Genomic DNA, 14,305 nt, shown 5'->3' on the forward strand with positions numbered 1-14,305 from the left:
ATAATCTGAGATGGCATACTCACAGCAATGAAATTTGCAAGGAAATTGCTAATTATGTGTTATCAAATTTCTCTTATTAAAGTTGCAATGCATTATTAATTTTGACACACGAACTCTTTTACAAGGCCCACATAAAACCCCACACTGATTATGCTTCTATAGTCTGGGACGGGTGTAGTGAGGTTCACTTGAAGAAGTCGCTCCAGCGAAGAGCTGATAAGGTAATTCTGCCCAGTTCATCTCTTTCTACCAACGAAAAGATGGAAAGTATAGGGATGTTAAGCTTAAAGAAGCAGATTTTAATAAATGTTCATTTATGTACTAGTCGTCTATCACGAAACCCCAACCTATCTCATACAACTCTTCAAATTATCTCCGTCATATTATCCAAACACTAGAAATAACCTTGTTTTGCCAAGGCCCCGCATTGATTTGCTTAAAACAAGTGTTTCTAATATGGTGCATAACTTTGGAATTCACTGCCTGTAAATATCAGGTCATGTCTGTCATTATCTTCTTTTAAAGTCCGTCCTTAATTGAGCACGAAGTCGACTTGGCGAAGCTTCGCGAAGTCTTTATACCAAAAACCCACAGCTACGGCGAAGTACTTTGTACCCTACTTCGCTTCGCAAGTTTTGACATGCGAAGCTACGCCGTAGCTCTGCGACGAAGTTGGTTTTTTTGTCAGAAGAGTGCTTTTTGATTCAAGATGGACGGAGAAATCACACTCGAAAGAGCAGAGTGCATTCCCTTGGACTTCGCGCGAAGCTATGCTGAAATTAGTTCAATTAAAGCCCCAGTGCGTCCCAAATGGTTTACAGAACGATTTAAATCTTCTCAAGAAAAAAGCAGTTCTAACCTTATCGAACACACTTGCAATAGCATTTTGTGAATAGCATTAAATGACACAGTTCGTTTGAATGGCTATTTTGCTCGCGTAAACCACACACCTTTTTTTTTTTTTTTTTTTCTTTTTTTTTTTTTTTTTTAAACCTCAGTTGCATGCAGGTTTGCTACTACAATTATTTTTTGCCCCTTTTTTTTCTTTTTTTTTTTTTCTTGTGTGGCTTGGAGCAAACCTTCTTCATAGGTCTTTTCTTTTCTCAGTCAAAGGTGTACATTTTTAGATCAACAAACTTTATCAGTAAACTAATATGTTTAAGTAAATAAATAAAGATAATCATAACATAAATTTATTCCTTATCATACATTTCTATCCGTAAATAACAGTCTCTAAATATTATCATTTCAAACACTCAATTTAAACTTACACTTGTTTTATACCAGGCCCCTGAGGGTTAAATCCCTTTGAAAAATAAATAATATTTCAAGGGGTGTCCCATATCTAAATTTACTTATACACATTTTTCCAATCAAGATTAAATGGGTAAGATACTTAAACATATCATGTGTCAAACCATTCTTATCTCGCACACAAATCAGCACATCTGTTGCTTGTAAAATAATTGCTATGTTATATCGATCGTAAAACAATGTTTCAACATGCTTCCACAAATGGTGAATTTTACTGCAATAGAAAAAGAAATGTTCAATATAATCAACTTGTTCAATACAATATGGACATTTATCATTATTTGTGAGTCCCATTTTTAAGAGAAGAATATTGGTTGGGTATATATTGTGTAATATCTTCCACTGTAATTCTTTTAGTCTGGTTTCTGTTGTTGTCTCTTTTGCATTGAGCCAAACTTTTTCTTCAATATTAATACCAAGTTTGTTCAGCCAAAATCGAACACAGCAGGGTGGACTATATTTCATATCTGTCATAAAATTTCGAAAGTCTCTAGCTTTTAACATAACTTTATCATTAAAATACAATTTCGAAAATTCTTCAGTAACAGCATATACATAATCCGTATTGTTCTTTAAATAACGAGACAACGCCGAGTGAACAACAATGTACTGTAAATAGAGTTCTGGTGAAGTACCAATTAAGTTCTGTACATTTTGAAATGACAAAATGGAATTGTTTTCTAAAAGGTCATTGACATGTGTTATTCCTTTTTTTGCCCAGTTGTCAAAATAAATTACATTATTTTGATATTTTATATCGACATTATTCCATATGCATGCCATCTTCAGAGATGAAGGAGAGTGCAGTGTATTATGTTCCAACCAGACTCGCAGTACTTTGCTCCAGAAGGAGGACTGAAGACTATTTAACCCTTTAAACTTTTTAGGACCAATAATTGAATTAAAACAAGATAAATCTGTTCCAAAATTACGGAAATATAATCTAGGAATCCAAGTCCATGTACTATTGTTATTCATATTCGAAAGCTGAGCAAGCCAGCCGCACAGAATAGATTCTTGCAATATGTGCATATCAATCATTTGAATTCCTCCTGTTCCTATTCCACTGCACATAACACTTCTCTTCACTTTCTCAAACGCTTTCTTATTACAATTAATTTTCCTCCAAAGAAAACGAAACAATATCGTATTAATTTCTTTCAACACAGGTTCAGGGATGCATATTGCCTGCATAACATAAACAAACTGGGAAATCAAAAAACTTTTTATTACGCACATTTTACCAAATATGCCAAGATTCCGTTTTTCCCAGTTTAAAATCACCTGTTTAATACTCTTAATTCGTTGTGTCCAGTTTTCATTCACGAGGGAGGCACTGGATGTATTGCAAAAATATATTCCCAAAATCTTCATTTGTTTAACCCATCTTAATCCGTATCCTCCCTCGTTGCTATTCCGTTTTGATCCAATCCACATTGCTTCTGATTTTACTCTATTTATCTTCAAACCGGATATAATTGTAAACTCGTCTAATATCCCCAAAACAGCTTTAATGTCATCTTTATCACGCAAAAACATGGTAACATCATCGGCATACAGAAGTGCCTTCAAAATCTTTTTAAACATATGCAATTCTTCTGAATCGTCAGTTTCAATTTCCAAACCTTTTACTTCAGAACCTTTTCGAAATCGGGTTGCAAGCAGCTCAATTCCAATAACAAAAGCTAGTGGTGAGAAAGGACAACCTTGTCGCACCCCACAGCTGACTTCAAAATCACTTGAGAGCCAACCGTTGTATCCAATGCAGCTTCTTGTGCTACTGAACAATACTTCTACCCAACGTAAAAAGTCTGTTCCAAATCCGTATCTCTTAAAGGCATATAACATAAACTCTTTCGATATGCTGTCAAATGCTTTTTTGAAATCCAAAGCAAGTACCAAACCAGGTTTTTCTTGTAATCTAAAATGTTCAATAACATCATCTATTGTTCTCAGCGTATGAGAGACGTTTCTACCTTTAATGAAACCAACTTGATCTTCGTGTACTATCTTTTGAATAACTGGGCTTAACCTATTTGCTAAACATTTAGCTAAAATCTTATAGTCTGTATTTGTCAAAGAAATTGGTCTCCAGTTTGATAAACTGTGTTTTGATAAATCTTTCCCTTTGTGGATCAGGGTAATAACCGCCGATGCTTGGGTGTAGGACAGACTTCCATTCTCAAATGATTTGTTAAATGAATCAACAATAACAGTTCTTAACTTTGACCAAAAAAACTTAATAAAGTCTGTGGTAAGGCCGTCCATGCCTGGTGAGGAACCATTTTTCATCAATTTAAGTGCCGATGATGCCTCTTCAACCGTTACATTTCCTTCACACTCTGCCTTCTCCTCATCACTTAACTGAGGAACATCGCAATCTTGCAAAAAGGATGCAATATTATTGTCTAAATTTTCATCAGGTATTTTTTGTGAATAAAGAGTTTGAAAATACTCTCTCTGAGCTTCCAGTATATCAAATTGATCTGTAATGACTTCACCATTCTCCAGTTCTAATCTTGGCATTAATTTTGATTGTGCACGTGATTTTTCTAAGTTAAGAAAATACTTTGTATTTGTTTCTCCTTCTTCGATCCATTTTACTCGTGATCTTGTCTGGGCACTGTGCAATTCTGTTTTTTCAATAAGTTCCAAATTCAATTTTAACTTTTCTCGTCGAAAAATAGCGTTTTTATCATCTGGGTTTTTGGCTAAATGTGATTCGCATACATTTAAATCATGTAGCAATTTTATCTTGTCTGTTCTCTTAATTACGGCATTTCTCTTGCTGTATTGCATAGAGATGTCCTTAATTTCCAGTTTCAGTAACTCCCATTTCAATCCCGCATGCTGTGTCGGGTGCTCAGAGAGAAAATTATCAATGGTCTGATTCATAATATCAACGTATGCCTGTTGTTTTAATAGAGAGTTGTTAAATTTCCAGTACCCTGGACCTCTGCATGTGTCAGTACATTTTAATTGTAAATAAACACCCCTGTGATCAGTCGAAGGTAGTGAGTATATATTGCATTCAAGCACTTCGTCAGTTACGTTATCATTTAGTAACATGTAATCCAGTCGCCGTGCAATAAATGTACCCCCTCCCTTTGACCATGTGTATTCTTTTTCTTGTGGGTTGCAAATCCGCCACATATCATTCAAAGCACATTCATTTATAAAAGAGTTAAAGGCTTTTACCAAACTCTCTTGGTGTTTTTGGCCACTAATAATATCAAGTTCATTATTCAACACAGCATTAAAATCTCCACAGATTATTTTCCTTTCACAATCACATTCTTTAACTTTGACAGCCAAGTCATGTAAAAATTCCTTGATCTCTTTTGTTACACTGGGTGCGTATATATTAAACACACATACATCTCTATTCTCAATGGATACTCTTATTGCAATAACCCTTTCGTTTAATATAAAGGTCTTCCATGCGAACGAAAACTGCTTTCTAATTAATATAATCTGACCTTTACTGTGTGCAGTACTTTCTGAAAAAATCAAATCTCCTCCCCATTCTTTTTTTTCATAAGTCCACCACACCTTTGGTAACATACGATTCTTGAATACATATAATGTCATATTTTTTTTCCTTGAAATGTCGAAAAAGACTTTTGCGTTTTGTTGGATTTCGTAATCCACGCACATTAAGTGATAAAATGTTCAACGTATCCATAGGAAAGAGGGTACAAGGTTAATAAATACAACGAGTGTAAACACTTGAATCGTAAGACAATCGGGAAAGTCCATAGTCCGGGCCAGGTCGTAAGGGTTGAGAAACTTGGACAGGTCGTCCTATTCCTGTGTATCAGAGGTTAGCGCTGTCATGGGCTGTTAAGGGGTTGCGTTCGCGGCGCGGTTTCTTTTCGAGTTTCTCGAGTATTTTGCCCCCACTCTTTCCACCCTCTTCCTGGCTCGATCGCCGGCGCTTGGAAGACTCGGACCGGCTTCGCGAGTCACTAGCGTAGTGAGAGTGAATAGCAGTTTGGCGGGCTGAAGGACGAGGCGTGCGTGTCTCCCCACCTGTTTTCGTGGTTTATCTAACCCCTGAGCCATCGTGAACCCGTGTGATCCACTTTCCTTTTTTGACTCACATGCGAAGCAAAAGTGAGTCTATGTACTCACCCGAGTCGTCCGTCCGTCCGTCCGTCCGTCCGTCCGGACGTCCGGACGTCCGGAAAACTTTAACGTTGGATATTTCTTGGACACTATTCAGTCTATCAGTACCAAATTTGGCAAGATGGTGTATGATGACAAGGCCCCCAAAAACATACATAGCATCTTGACCTTGCTTCAAGGTCAAGGTCGCAGGGGCCATAAATGTTGCCTAAAAAACAGCTATTTTTCACATTTTTCACATTTTCTCTGAAGTTTTTGAGATTGAATACCTCACCTACATATGATATATAGGGCAAAGTAAGCCCCATCTTTTGATACCATTTTGGTTTACCTTGCTTCAAGGTCAAGGTCACAGGAGCTCTTCAAAGTTGGATTGTATACATATTTTGAAGTGACCTTGACCCTGAACTATGGAAGATAACTGTTTCAAACTTAAAAATTATGTGGGGCACATGTTATGCTTTCATCATGAGACACATTTGGTCACATATGATCAAGGTCAAGGTCACTTTGACCCTTATGAAATGTGACCAAAATAAGGTAGTGAACCACTAAAAGTGACCATATCTCATGGTAGAAAGAGCCAATAAGCACCATTGTACTTCCTATGTCTTGAATTAACAGCTTTGTGTTGCATGACCTTGGATGACCTTGACCTTGGGTCAAGGTCACATGTATTTTGGTAGGAAAAATGTGTAAAGCAGTTCTTAGTGTATGATGTCATTGCTAGGTTTAGTTACCCTAAAGGTCGAGGTCAAGCATGTGAGTCGTATGGGCTTTGCCCTTCTTGTTTGTAATTTAGTAGTCAGTTTGTGATTTCAATGCGACTCGCTGTATCAGCAATAGCGCGTTATTGTGTACTACTGAATCTAAAACACAACAAACGGCTGCGAGTCACACGAACTTGAGCGGTGGCGGTTGACCGTTCAAATAAACTGGCGACATGCAGAACATTCGTCTGCTACGAGAAACACGTTTTGCGGGACACGCTTCCGGGCTACCTTTTTTTAAACTTTCAAAACTTCGAGTTGTACTGATCTTGTCTTGATGAAAAATAGAATTCTTTTATGATTTAAGAATGTTTGCGTAACAAGCTGTCAATCTATTATTTAGATTTTAAAAGTTAGGTCTAGCGCCAAAACAAGCCTTCCGATTGTCTGATCAGACACGCAAAAATAAATTCTTTGAAAATTGCTCGCTCTTTACGGAGGGCACCAAGGATGTTCTCCAGCGGTGAGTGTTTAAACGAAAGGGTGTTTGTACTGTGCGCCTGACAGTGTCTGTGATGGTTTACGGGAAGCTGAGTGTGCCTTTAAGGGACGAATTCTCGTTCCGGAAGCTTCGCGAAGTCGACTTAGCCCAATTGAGGACATGCTCAAAAGACAGCTCCGAAAGCACCTCTCTAACAACTAAGTGTGTTGTGTGTATGTGCATACTGTGTGTGTGTGTGTGTGTGTGTGTGTGTGTGTGTGTGTGTGTGTGTGTGTGTGTGTGTGTGTGTGTGTGTGTGTGTGAGTGTGTGTGTGTGCCGTTATCTTAGGGCAACAGCTATAGGGTACGTGTGTTTCTAGGTTGATCAAAATGTTCATTGAAGGGATGCACCGAACCGTTTTATTGCACAACTCAACGCTTTTCTGACATTTCGTTCCCATGTGCTTCTGTTGTCCCATTCGCGGTCGGCAGCCCCGCGTACGCTCATCTCTCACATTTGATCGCCTCTCGTCTACAGGGGTCGGTCGATATATTCTACCTCCGAAATAGCACTTCTTTGCATCTTCAATGATTCCATCGTCCATTAGAATCCCAAACCGATGTCATATATATACGTGCTGATTTTGTGAAATAAAGCACATTTCTACTTCCGAAACGCATCGAACAGCCATTTCCGGCGCTCGATCGCCGACATGTTCAGCTTTGAGGGTAATTTACGGACAAATATGAACCGCTCTATGGCATTTTATGCATCGATAAACAAATTAAGGCATCGCTGAATCTGTAGCTTACCTTAAATCCCGACGTAAATCAAACAAATCCAAGAAAACTGACAAAACGTGCCTTCAATCGTGTCAGGCCTCGCGTACACCCTCTGCCCCGCTTATGCCAGGTTATCCCCCGTGTACCTCCCACAGAGCAAAATGAGGACATATCATACGAGGTTTAAAAAACAAAAGGCATCAAAGATACACGTATTTCAATGCATTTCCATTGTTGACACTCGGGCACTTGCATGTCAGCAATCCGATTAATACACACACAGTCTTTTAGTAATCAGTCAGTTAACCCTGCCTGAGTCAACAGAATCAAATAAAGATGTTCGACTTCTTTGAATTGTTTTCGAGATAGGCCTACTGCGGATGTGTATCTTTCTGTATATTTTGTGCAGGCTGTTCGAGCTGTCCCCAGAATCGAAATCACTGTTCGACTTCGTGAACAGCGTGTCGGCTGCATGTATGACGTAGAGCTCTGGAATTTTGCAACACGATTTGTTCTAGGCTTCAGAATCAAAATCACTGTTCGACGTCGGGGAATTCTATTTATAGTCGGTTGCATGCATTATTTAGAGCTAGAGCTCTGTATTGTTGCCACACGAATTTGTTCTAGACTCTGTACTTTGTTGCAAACTGTTCGAGCTTTCCCTAGAAGCGAAATCACTGTTCGACATCCGGGAATTATAGTCGGTTGCATATGCACGATGTAGAGCTAGAGCTCTGTATTTTTGCCACACGAATTTGTTATATAAGACTCTGTACTTTGTTACAGACTGGTCGAGCTTTCCCTAGAAGCGAAATCACTGTTCGACGTCTGGGAATTATAGTTACTTTTTTTTTTTTTTTTTTTTTTTTTTTTTTCATTTTTTTTCATTTTCATTACTTTATTGTCCCATCGCTGGGAAATTCGGGTCGCTTCCTCCCAGTGGAAAGCTAGCAGCAACGGAGTCGCGCTACCCAGGTGTCTGCGTGTATAGGTGTATTCAGCCACCTGCACTTATGGCAGAATGACCAAGGTCTTTTACGTGCCATTGTGATGACACGGGGGTGGGACATGGCTTCCGTCTCTGGGTCTGCACATAAAGTTGACCCGTGTCCGTCCCGGCCCGAATTCGAACCTGGGACCTTTCGATCACAAGTCCAGTGCTCTACCAACTGAGCTACCGGGCCTTCATGATGTAGACCTAGAGCTCCGTATTTTTGCCACACGATTTGTTCTAGACTCTGTACTTTGTTGCAGACTGTTCGAGCTTTCCCCAGAAACGAAATCACTGTTCGACGTCTGGGAATTATAGTCGGTTGCATGCATGATGTAGAGATGCATGATGTAGAGTTCCGTATTTTTGCCACACGATTTGTTCTAGACTCTGTACTTTTGTTGCAGACTATTCGCTGTTGCCCCAGAAGCGTATTCACTGTTCGAATTCGTGGAAGGCTTGTCGCATGAGGACCTGGTGGACAACGAGAAGCTGGGCTGGCACGTGAAGAAGGTGACAGAGGCCATCTCCGCCGTGGTCATCAACCTGGATGACATGGACTCGGTGGTCAAGATGTTGGTGGACCTGGGCGGCAGGCACTCGGCCTACGGCATCAAGGAGGAATACTTCGTGGTGAGGCCATCGTCTTTCCACTGTTGAAGTAGCCTGTAGTGTTTGTTTCTGCTCAATTCAACATTGATCGCGATAGTCATTATCCAAACTCTCACAAGTAAATGTGGACATTTCTACTAAGGCGAAAGAGGTTAACATGCCGAAAAATCGCCGAGAAATACACGTGCAAACCGTGGCGCCGTTCTCGTCTGCATGCACTTATTTTTGACTCACCTGAGTAATTGGTGAGTATTGGATTCATATGTCTCCGTCTGTGTGGACGGCCGGCCGTCCGTGGACAAAAACCTTAACGTTGAGGTTATCTCGGAATTTTGTTAAGCTAGACCTCTGAAACTTTGCACACAAGGGTTTAATGATCTTAAGAAGTGACCCCAGTTTGGCTTACCCTCGTCAAATTTGGGGGTCACAGCGGGGTCATGTTCGTTTCATAAAAACTTAACGTTGAGGTTGAGGTTATCTTGGACGTTGTTGAAGCTAGAGCTTTGATACTATGAACACTTCTAGGGTTTGATAATCTACTGACTTGACCTAAGTTTGATTGACCCTCGTCAAGTTTTGGGGTCACAGTGGGGTCATGTTCGATTCATAATAACTTAGCATCGACGTTATCTCAGACGGTTTTGAAGCTAGAGCTTTGAAACTTTGAACACTTCAAGGGTTTGATAATCTACCGACGTGACCCTAGTTTGGTTGACCCCCGTCACATTTTTTTTCAGGCACTTATTTCTTGACTTGAACGATGCCATTTGCATCAGTATTGGATCAGTTTTATCACCTATCTCAGGCACTTATTTCTTGACTTGAACGATGTCATTTGCCTCGGTATTTTCTATTTGCCTTGCAGAAGACTCGATGAAGCCAAATGGAATGTGTGTGTGTTGTTGTCGTGCAGGCTATCAAGGAGGCCGTGGTATACGCCCTGGAGAAGGCCTTGAAGGACAAGTTCACGGAGGAGCACAGGAAGTCGTGGACCATCGTCATGGAGGTCGTCGTACACTTAATGATCCAGGGCTTACTGAGCAACTCCATGGAAGAACAGAGTACCGTCATCTAGACATCTCTACAGACTTTTGTTTTTTAATTTAATATTTTTGTTTGGATACCTCATGAGGCAATTCCTATTTTTAATTGTCAAGATCAGAATCGAAGTTGATAGCTGGGTTATAGTCCAAGCAAGCAAGGAAACAAACGAACAAACAAACGAGCACATGAACTCAAGACTGACACCTCGATCTACATGTTATAGTCTATACCCGAAAGGTTGTGGCTCCTGTTGTGAGTTCCTGATCTGCCATCCCGTCATCTTCTCTCTTCATCCTTTTCCTCCCCACTGCAGACCCCCCCCCCCCCCCTGCACCCTACCTCCATCCCACCACCCCCCCCCCCCCCCCACCCCCACCCCCCCCCCCCCTCATTCCGCCACCGTCCCATTTCCACCATTTCCCGTCCAACGACCAAACAAATTAAAATTATAACTACAACGATAAAGCAATCATAGTTACCTTCAGTCCTGAAAGCTTGGGGTCACATCATCCACAGGCACCTGATTTTGATTTTGAGTAAATGTATTGTGGATTAATTTAGCCTTTTGATTTTGCTAATGCTGCTCTCGATAGCACGCGAACCAGGACGACCGACATACCTCTGTTCTGTTCGGGTCCAAAAGCAGGCCCACGTGTGCCTTGTTTGTATGTCTTGATATACTTATGTTCTGGTCTAGAATCAGGCTCACATGTGCCTTGTTTGTATGCCTTGATATACTTATGTCCTGGTCTAAAATCAGGCTCACATGTGCCTTGTTTGTATGTCTTGATATACTTATGTTCTGGTCTAAAATCAGGCTCACATGTGCCTTGTTTGTATGTCTTGATATACTTATGTTCTGGTCTAAAATCAGGCTCACTTGTGCCTTGTTTGTATGTCTTGATATACTTATGTTCTGGTCTAGAATCAGGCTCACATGTGCCTTGTTTGTATGTCTTGATATACTTATGTTCTGGTCTAAAATCAGGCTCACATGTGCCTTGTTTGTATGTCTTGATATACTTATGTTCTGGTCTAAAATCAGGCTCACATGTGCCTTGTTTGTATGTCTTGATATACTTATGTTCTGGTCTAAAATCAGGCTCACGTGTGCCTTGTTTGTATGTCTTGATATACTTATGTTCTGGTCTAAAATCAGGCTCACATGTGCCTTGTTTGTATGTCTTGATATACTTATGTTCTGGTCTAAAATCAGGCTCACATGTGCCTTGTTTGTATGTCTTGATATACTTATGTTCTGGTCTAGAATCAGGCTCACATGTGCCTTGTTTGTATGTCTTGATATACTTATGTTCGGGTCCAAAATCAGGCCCACGTGTGCCTTGTTTGTATGTCTTGATATACTTATGTTCTGGTCTAAAATCAGGCTCACATGTGCCTTGTTTGTATGTCTTGATATACTTATGTTCTGGTCTAAAATCAGGCTCACATGTGCCTTGTTTGTATGTCTTGATATACTTATGTTCTGGTCTAGAATCAGGCTCACATGTGCCTTGTTTGTATGTCTTGATATACTTATGTTCTGGTCTAGACTCAGGCTCACATGTGCCTTGTTTGTATGTCTTGATATACTTATGTTCTGGTCTAGACTCAGGCTCACATGTGCCTTGTTTATCTTGGAAGTGTCTCAGGTGCTTTTGATTTTAGACCATGATTATACACTACTGTTGTTGCTGTTGTAACCTGTTTTTGAGTCACTTGAGAAAAAGTGACTATGTAATCGGTCAGTGTTAGTCTGTCCGGCCGGCCGTCCGGCCGGCCGGCCGTCCGTAGACACCACCTTAACGTTGGACTTTTCTCGGAAACTATCAAAGCGATCCGGCTCATATTTTGTTTAGTCGTGACCTCCAATGACCTCTACACTTTAACGATGGTTTCGTTGACCTTTGACCTTTTTCAAGGTCACAGGTCAGCGTCAAAGGAAAAATTAGACATTTTATATCTTTGACAAAGTTCATCGGATGTGATTGAAACTTTGTAGGATTATTCTTTACATCAAAGTATTTACATCTGTAGCCTTTTACGAACGTTATCAGAAAAACAAGGGAGATAACTAGCCTTTTCTGTTCGGCAACACACAACTTAACGTTGGGCTTTTCTCGGAAACTATAAAAGTGACCGGGCTCAAATTTTATGTGAACGTGACTCCCAGTGACCTCTACACTTTGACGTCTGCTTTGGTGACCTTTGACCTTTTTCAAGGTCACAGGTATGTCTTGAAGGAAAAAAATTGAAATATCATATCTCTGAAACTATTCATCGGATTTGATTCAAACTTTATAGGATTATTCTTTACATCAAATTATTTACATCTGTATTGTGTTGTGAATAGCAATTTCTTCCTGTCCATCTGATGCCTCATATAATATTCAGAACTGCGAAAGTGACTCGATCGAGCGTTTGCTCTTCTTGTTAAAACACTGCTCCGCGGTGCACTCACAGGTTTTGCATTTTGAATAGTCGGGCTGACGTTTTAAAGGCACATTCCTTCTGGTGCAAGCGAATAGTCGGGCTGACGTTTTAAAGGCACATTCCTTCTGGTGCAAGCCAATAGTCGGGCTGACATTTTAAAGGCACATTCCTTCTGGTGCAAGCGAATAGTCGGGCTGACGTTTTAAAGGCACATTCCTTCTGGTGCAAGCGAATAGTCGGGCTGACGTTTTAAAGGCACATTCCTTCTGGTGCAAGCGAATAGTCGGACTGACGTTTTAAAGGCACATTCCTTCTGGTGCAAGCGAATAGTCGGGCTGACGTTTTAAAGGCACATTCCTTCTGGTGCAAGCGAATAGTCGGACTGACGTTTTAAAGGCACATTCCTTCTAGTGCAAGCGAAATCGTTCACCAACACAGACCTGTACAGGCTTTTACACAGGATAAAAGCATCCTCTAACTGTAACACACGCCAACCATCAACAGTCTGGCAGCTTGCTGCGCTGAGTGGGAATTTCTTGTTGAATTAATTAATTGTTGAATTGATTTGGTGACAGCTATATCATCCTGCTTGAGCTGTTGATTTTTGGTATGTGTCCAAGAGCATGGGTGATCTTATCCCGTGTATAGTCCTGGCCAGATCTGGGGCGGTGTGCATGATCGTGTGCTGGAAAGGATGGTACCTAAACAAAAATTGAGTGAAAGGGTTGGCAATAGGCAAGCTGAATTAAAGACAATTCTATTTATGTGATTTTACACTGGTAGTATTTTTTTGACAAGAGATATTCTTGAGGATGAGAACGTTCATGTTTTGAATAGTGTACACTCAGGTGACAATGATACATTTATGAAGCAAACCAAAAGACAGAAAGAATTCCGAAGATACAAAAACACCGTTATACAAATGTATCTTTACAAACGGGCCCGAAAACACCGAAGACTTCCCGCAGTGGGGCACTGCGGTTATGAAATTAAAGGCCCCTCCTGTTTTTGGAACCGCAGGAGCTTTCTAGTTTGCTGTTAGGTAGATTTTTGGTTCCTCTTTCCTGTCATGCTCTCTTTTTCTTCATGAATTCTTTTCTTTTTTCTGCCTTCTTGCTCATTCACCTGTATTTTTTCCAAAAATCTCTTCTCTTGCCGCTTGTCTCGCGATTCATGTATAGTTTAATCTGTTAGTGTTCTGATGTAAGTCCAGCAGTAGATAGGTTAAGCCTATTTTAACATACTGGAAACTGGTAATCTTCCAGTAGGTATTAATTTAGTTTTACTAAAGCCTGCTGGGACACAAGTAATGGGTTAGTGCATTTGTAAACAGGAATCGCTTGACAAGTGGCCCCCTTCATCCCCCCCTTCCTCGTCCTGATATGGCTCTGCGTAGTCGGCTGGACGTTAAGCAACAAATAAACAAACACCGAAGACTCAGTTATATCTCTCGACACCCTGCTGGTCAAAGCATTCACATTGACTCGTATAAGACATTGATTCATATAAGACAAGATCGTATAGCGTCTAGGTATTTCAAGTGTGTAGTTTGGAAATATGGTTTTAAACTTGCTCGCTTCATTGTTAAACTCATTTTATGTGTGTCTTATGATGTGTGTATAGAAACAAAAAAAAGTAAATAATGTTGCCTTCATCTTCGGTCATCTGACCATGTTCGTAGTTCGTAGTGTTAAAACCAAGTGAAAGAGCAACGTTGAGCCGCCTGTGATATCGCCTTATGTTTGAATTTTGAAGAATAAACGTTGTTTTATGTATACGTGCATTGCTTCTTGTGCTGGGATGTCTTTT

General features: G+C 40.3%; 2 protein-coding genes across 4 annotated transcripts in view; both read left to right on the top strand.

Annotated features, from left to right (window-relative positions):
- Window positions 1-10,399, top strand: part of LOC138951932 (neuroglobin-like) — a 34,143-nt gene extending 23,744 nt beyond the window's left edge. For all 3 annotated transcript variants that reach the window (XM_070323495.1, XM_070323493.1, XM_070323494.1), the window contains 2 exons: window positions 8,815-9,040; window positions 9,933-10,399. In XM_070323495.1, coding sequence (XP_070179596.1) covers window positions 8,815-9,040; window positions 9,933-10,094 — 388 coding nt within the window. In that variant the 3' untranslated portion in view covers window positions 10,095-10,399. The remainder of the gene's footprint in view (window positions 1-8,814; window positions 9,041-9,932) is intronic.
- Window positions 10,147-14,271, top strand: LOC138953336 (uncharacterized). The gene is made up of 3 exons (XM_070325135.1): window positions 10,147-10,200; window positions 10,625-11,773; window positions 12,497-14,271. Exons 1-2 carry the CDS (start codon window positions 10,147-10,149, stop codon window positions 11,723-11,725), a joined length of 1,155 nt encoding a protein of 384 aa, XP_070181236.1. The 3' UTR covers window positions 11,726-11,773; window positions 12,497-14,271.
- The last annotated feature ends 34 nt before the right edge of the window (window positions 14,272-14,305 follow it).

The sequence above is a fragment of the Littorina saxatilis genome, linkage group LG17 (assembly GCF_037325665.1).
Source record: "Littorina saxatilis isolate snail1 linkage group LG17, US_GU_Lsax_2.0, whole genome shotgun sequence".
NCBI classification, from domain to species: domain Eukaryota; kingdom Metazoa; phylum Mollusca; class Gastropoda; order Littorinimorpha; family Littorinidae; genus Littorina; species Littorina saxatilis.

Excerpts from the sequence above, each read along its gene's own strand:
- LOC138953336 (XM_070325135.1), top strand. The coding sequence starts at position 10,147 with ATGAGGCAATTCCTATTTTTAATTGTCAAGATCAGAATCGAAGTTGAT. Across the intron at positions 10,201-10,624 it reads GAATCGAAGTTGATAGCTGG|CCTTTTGATTTTGCTAATGC; the intron begins GTTATAGTCCAA and ends GGATTAATTTAG.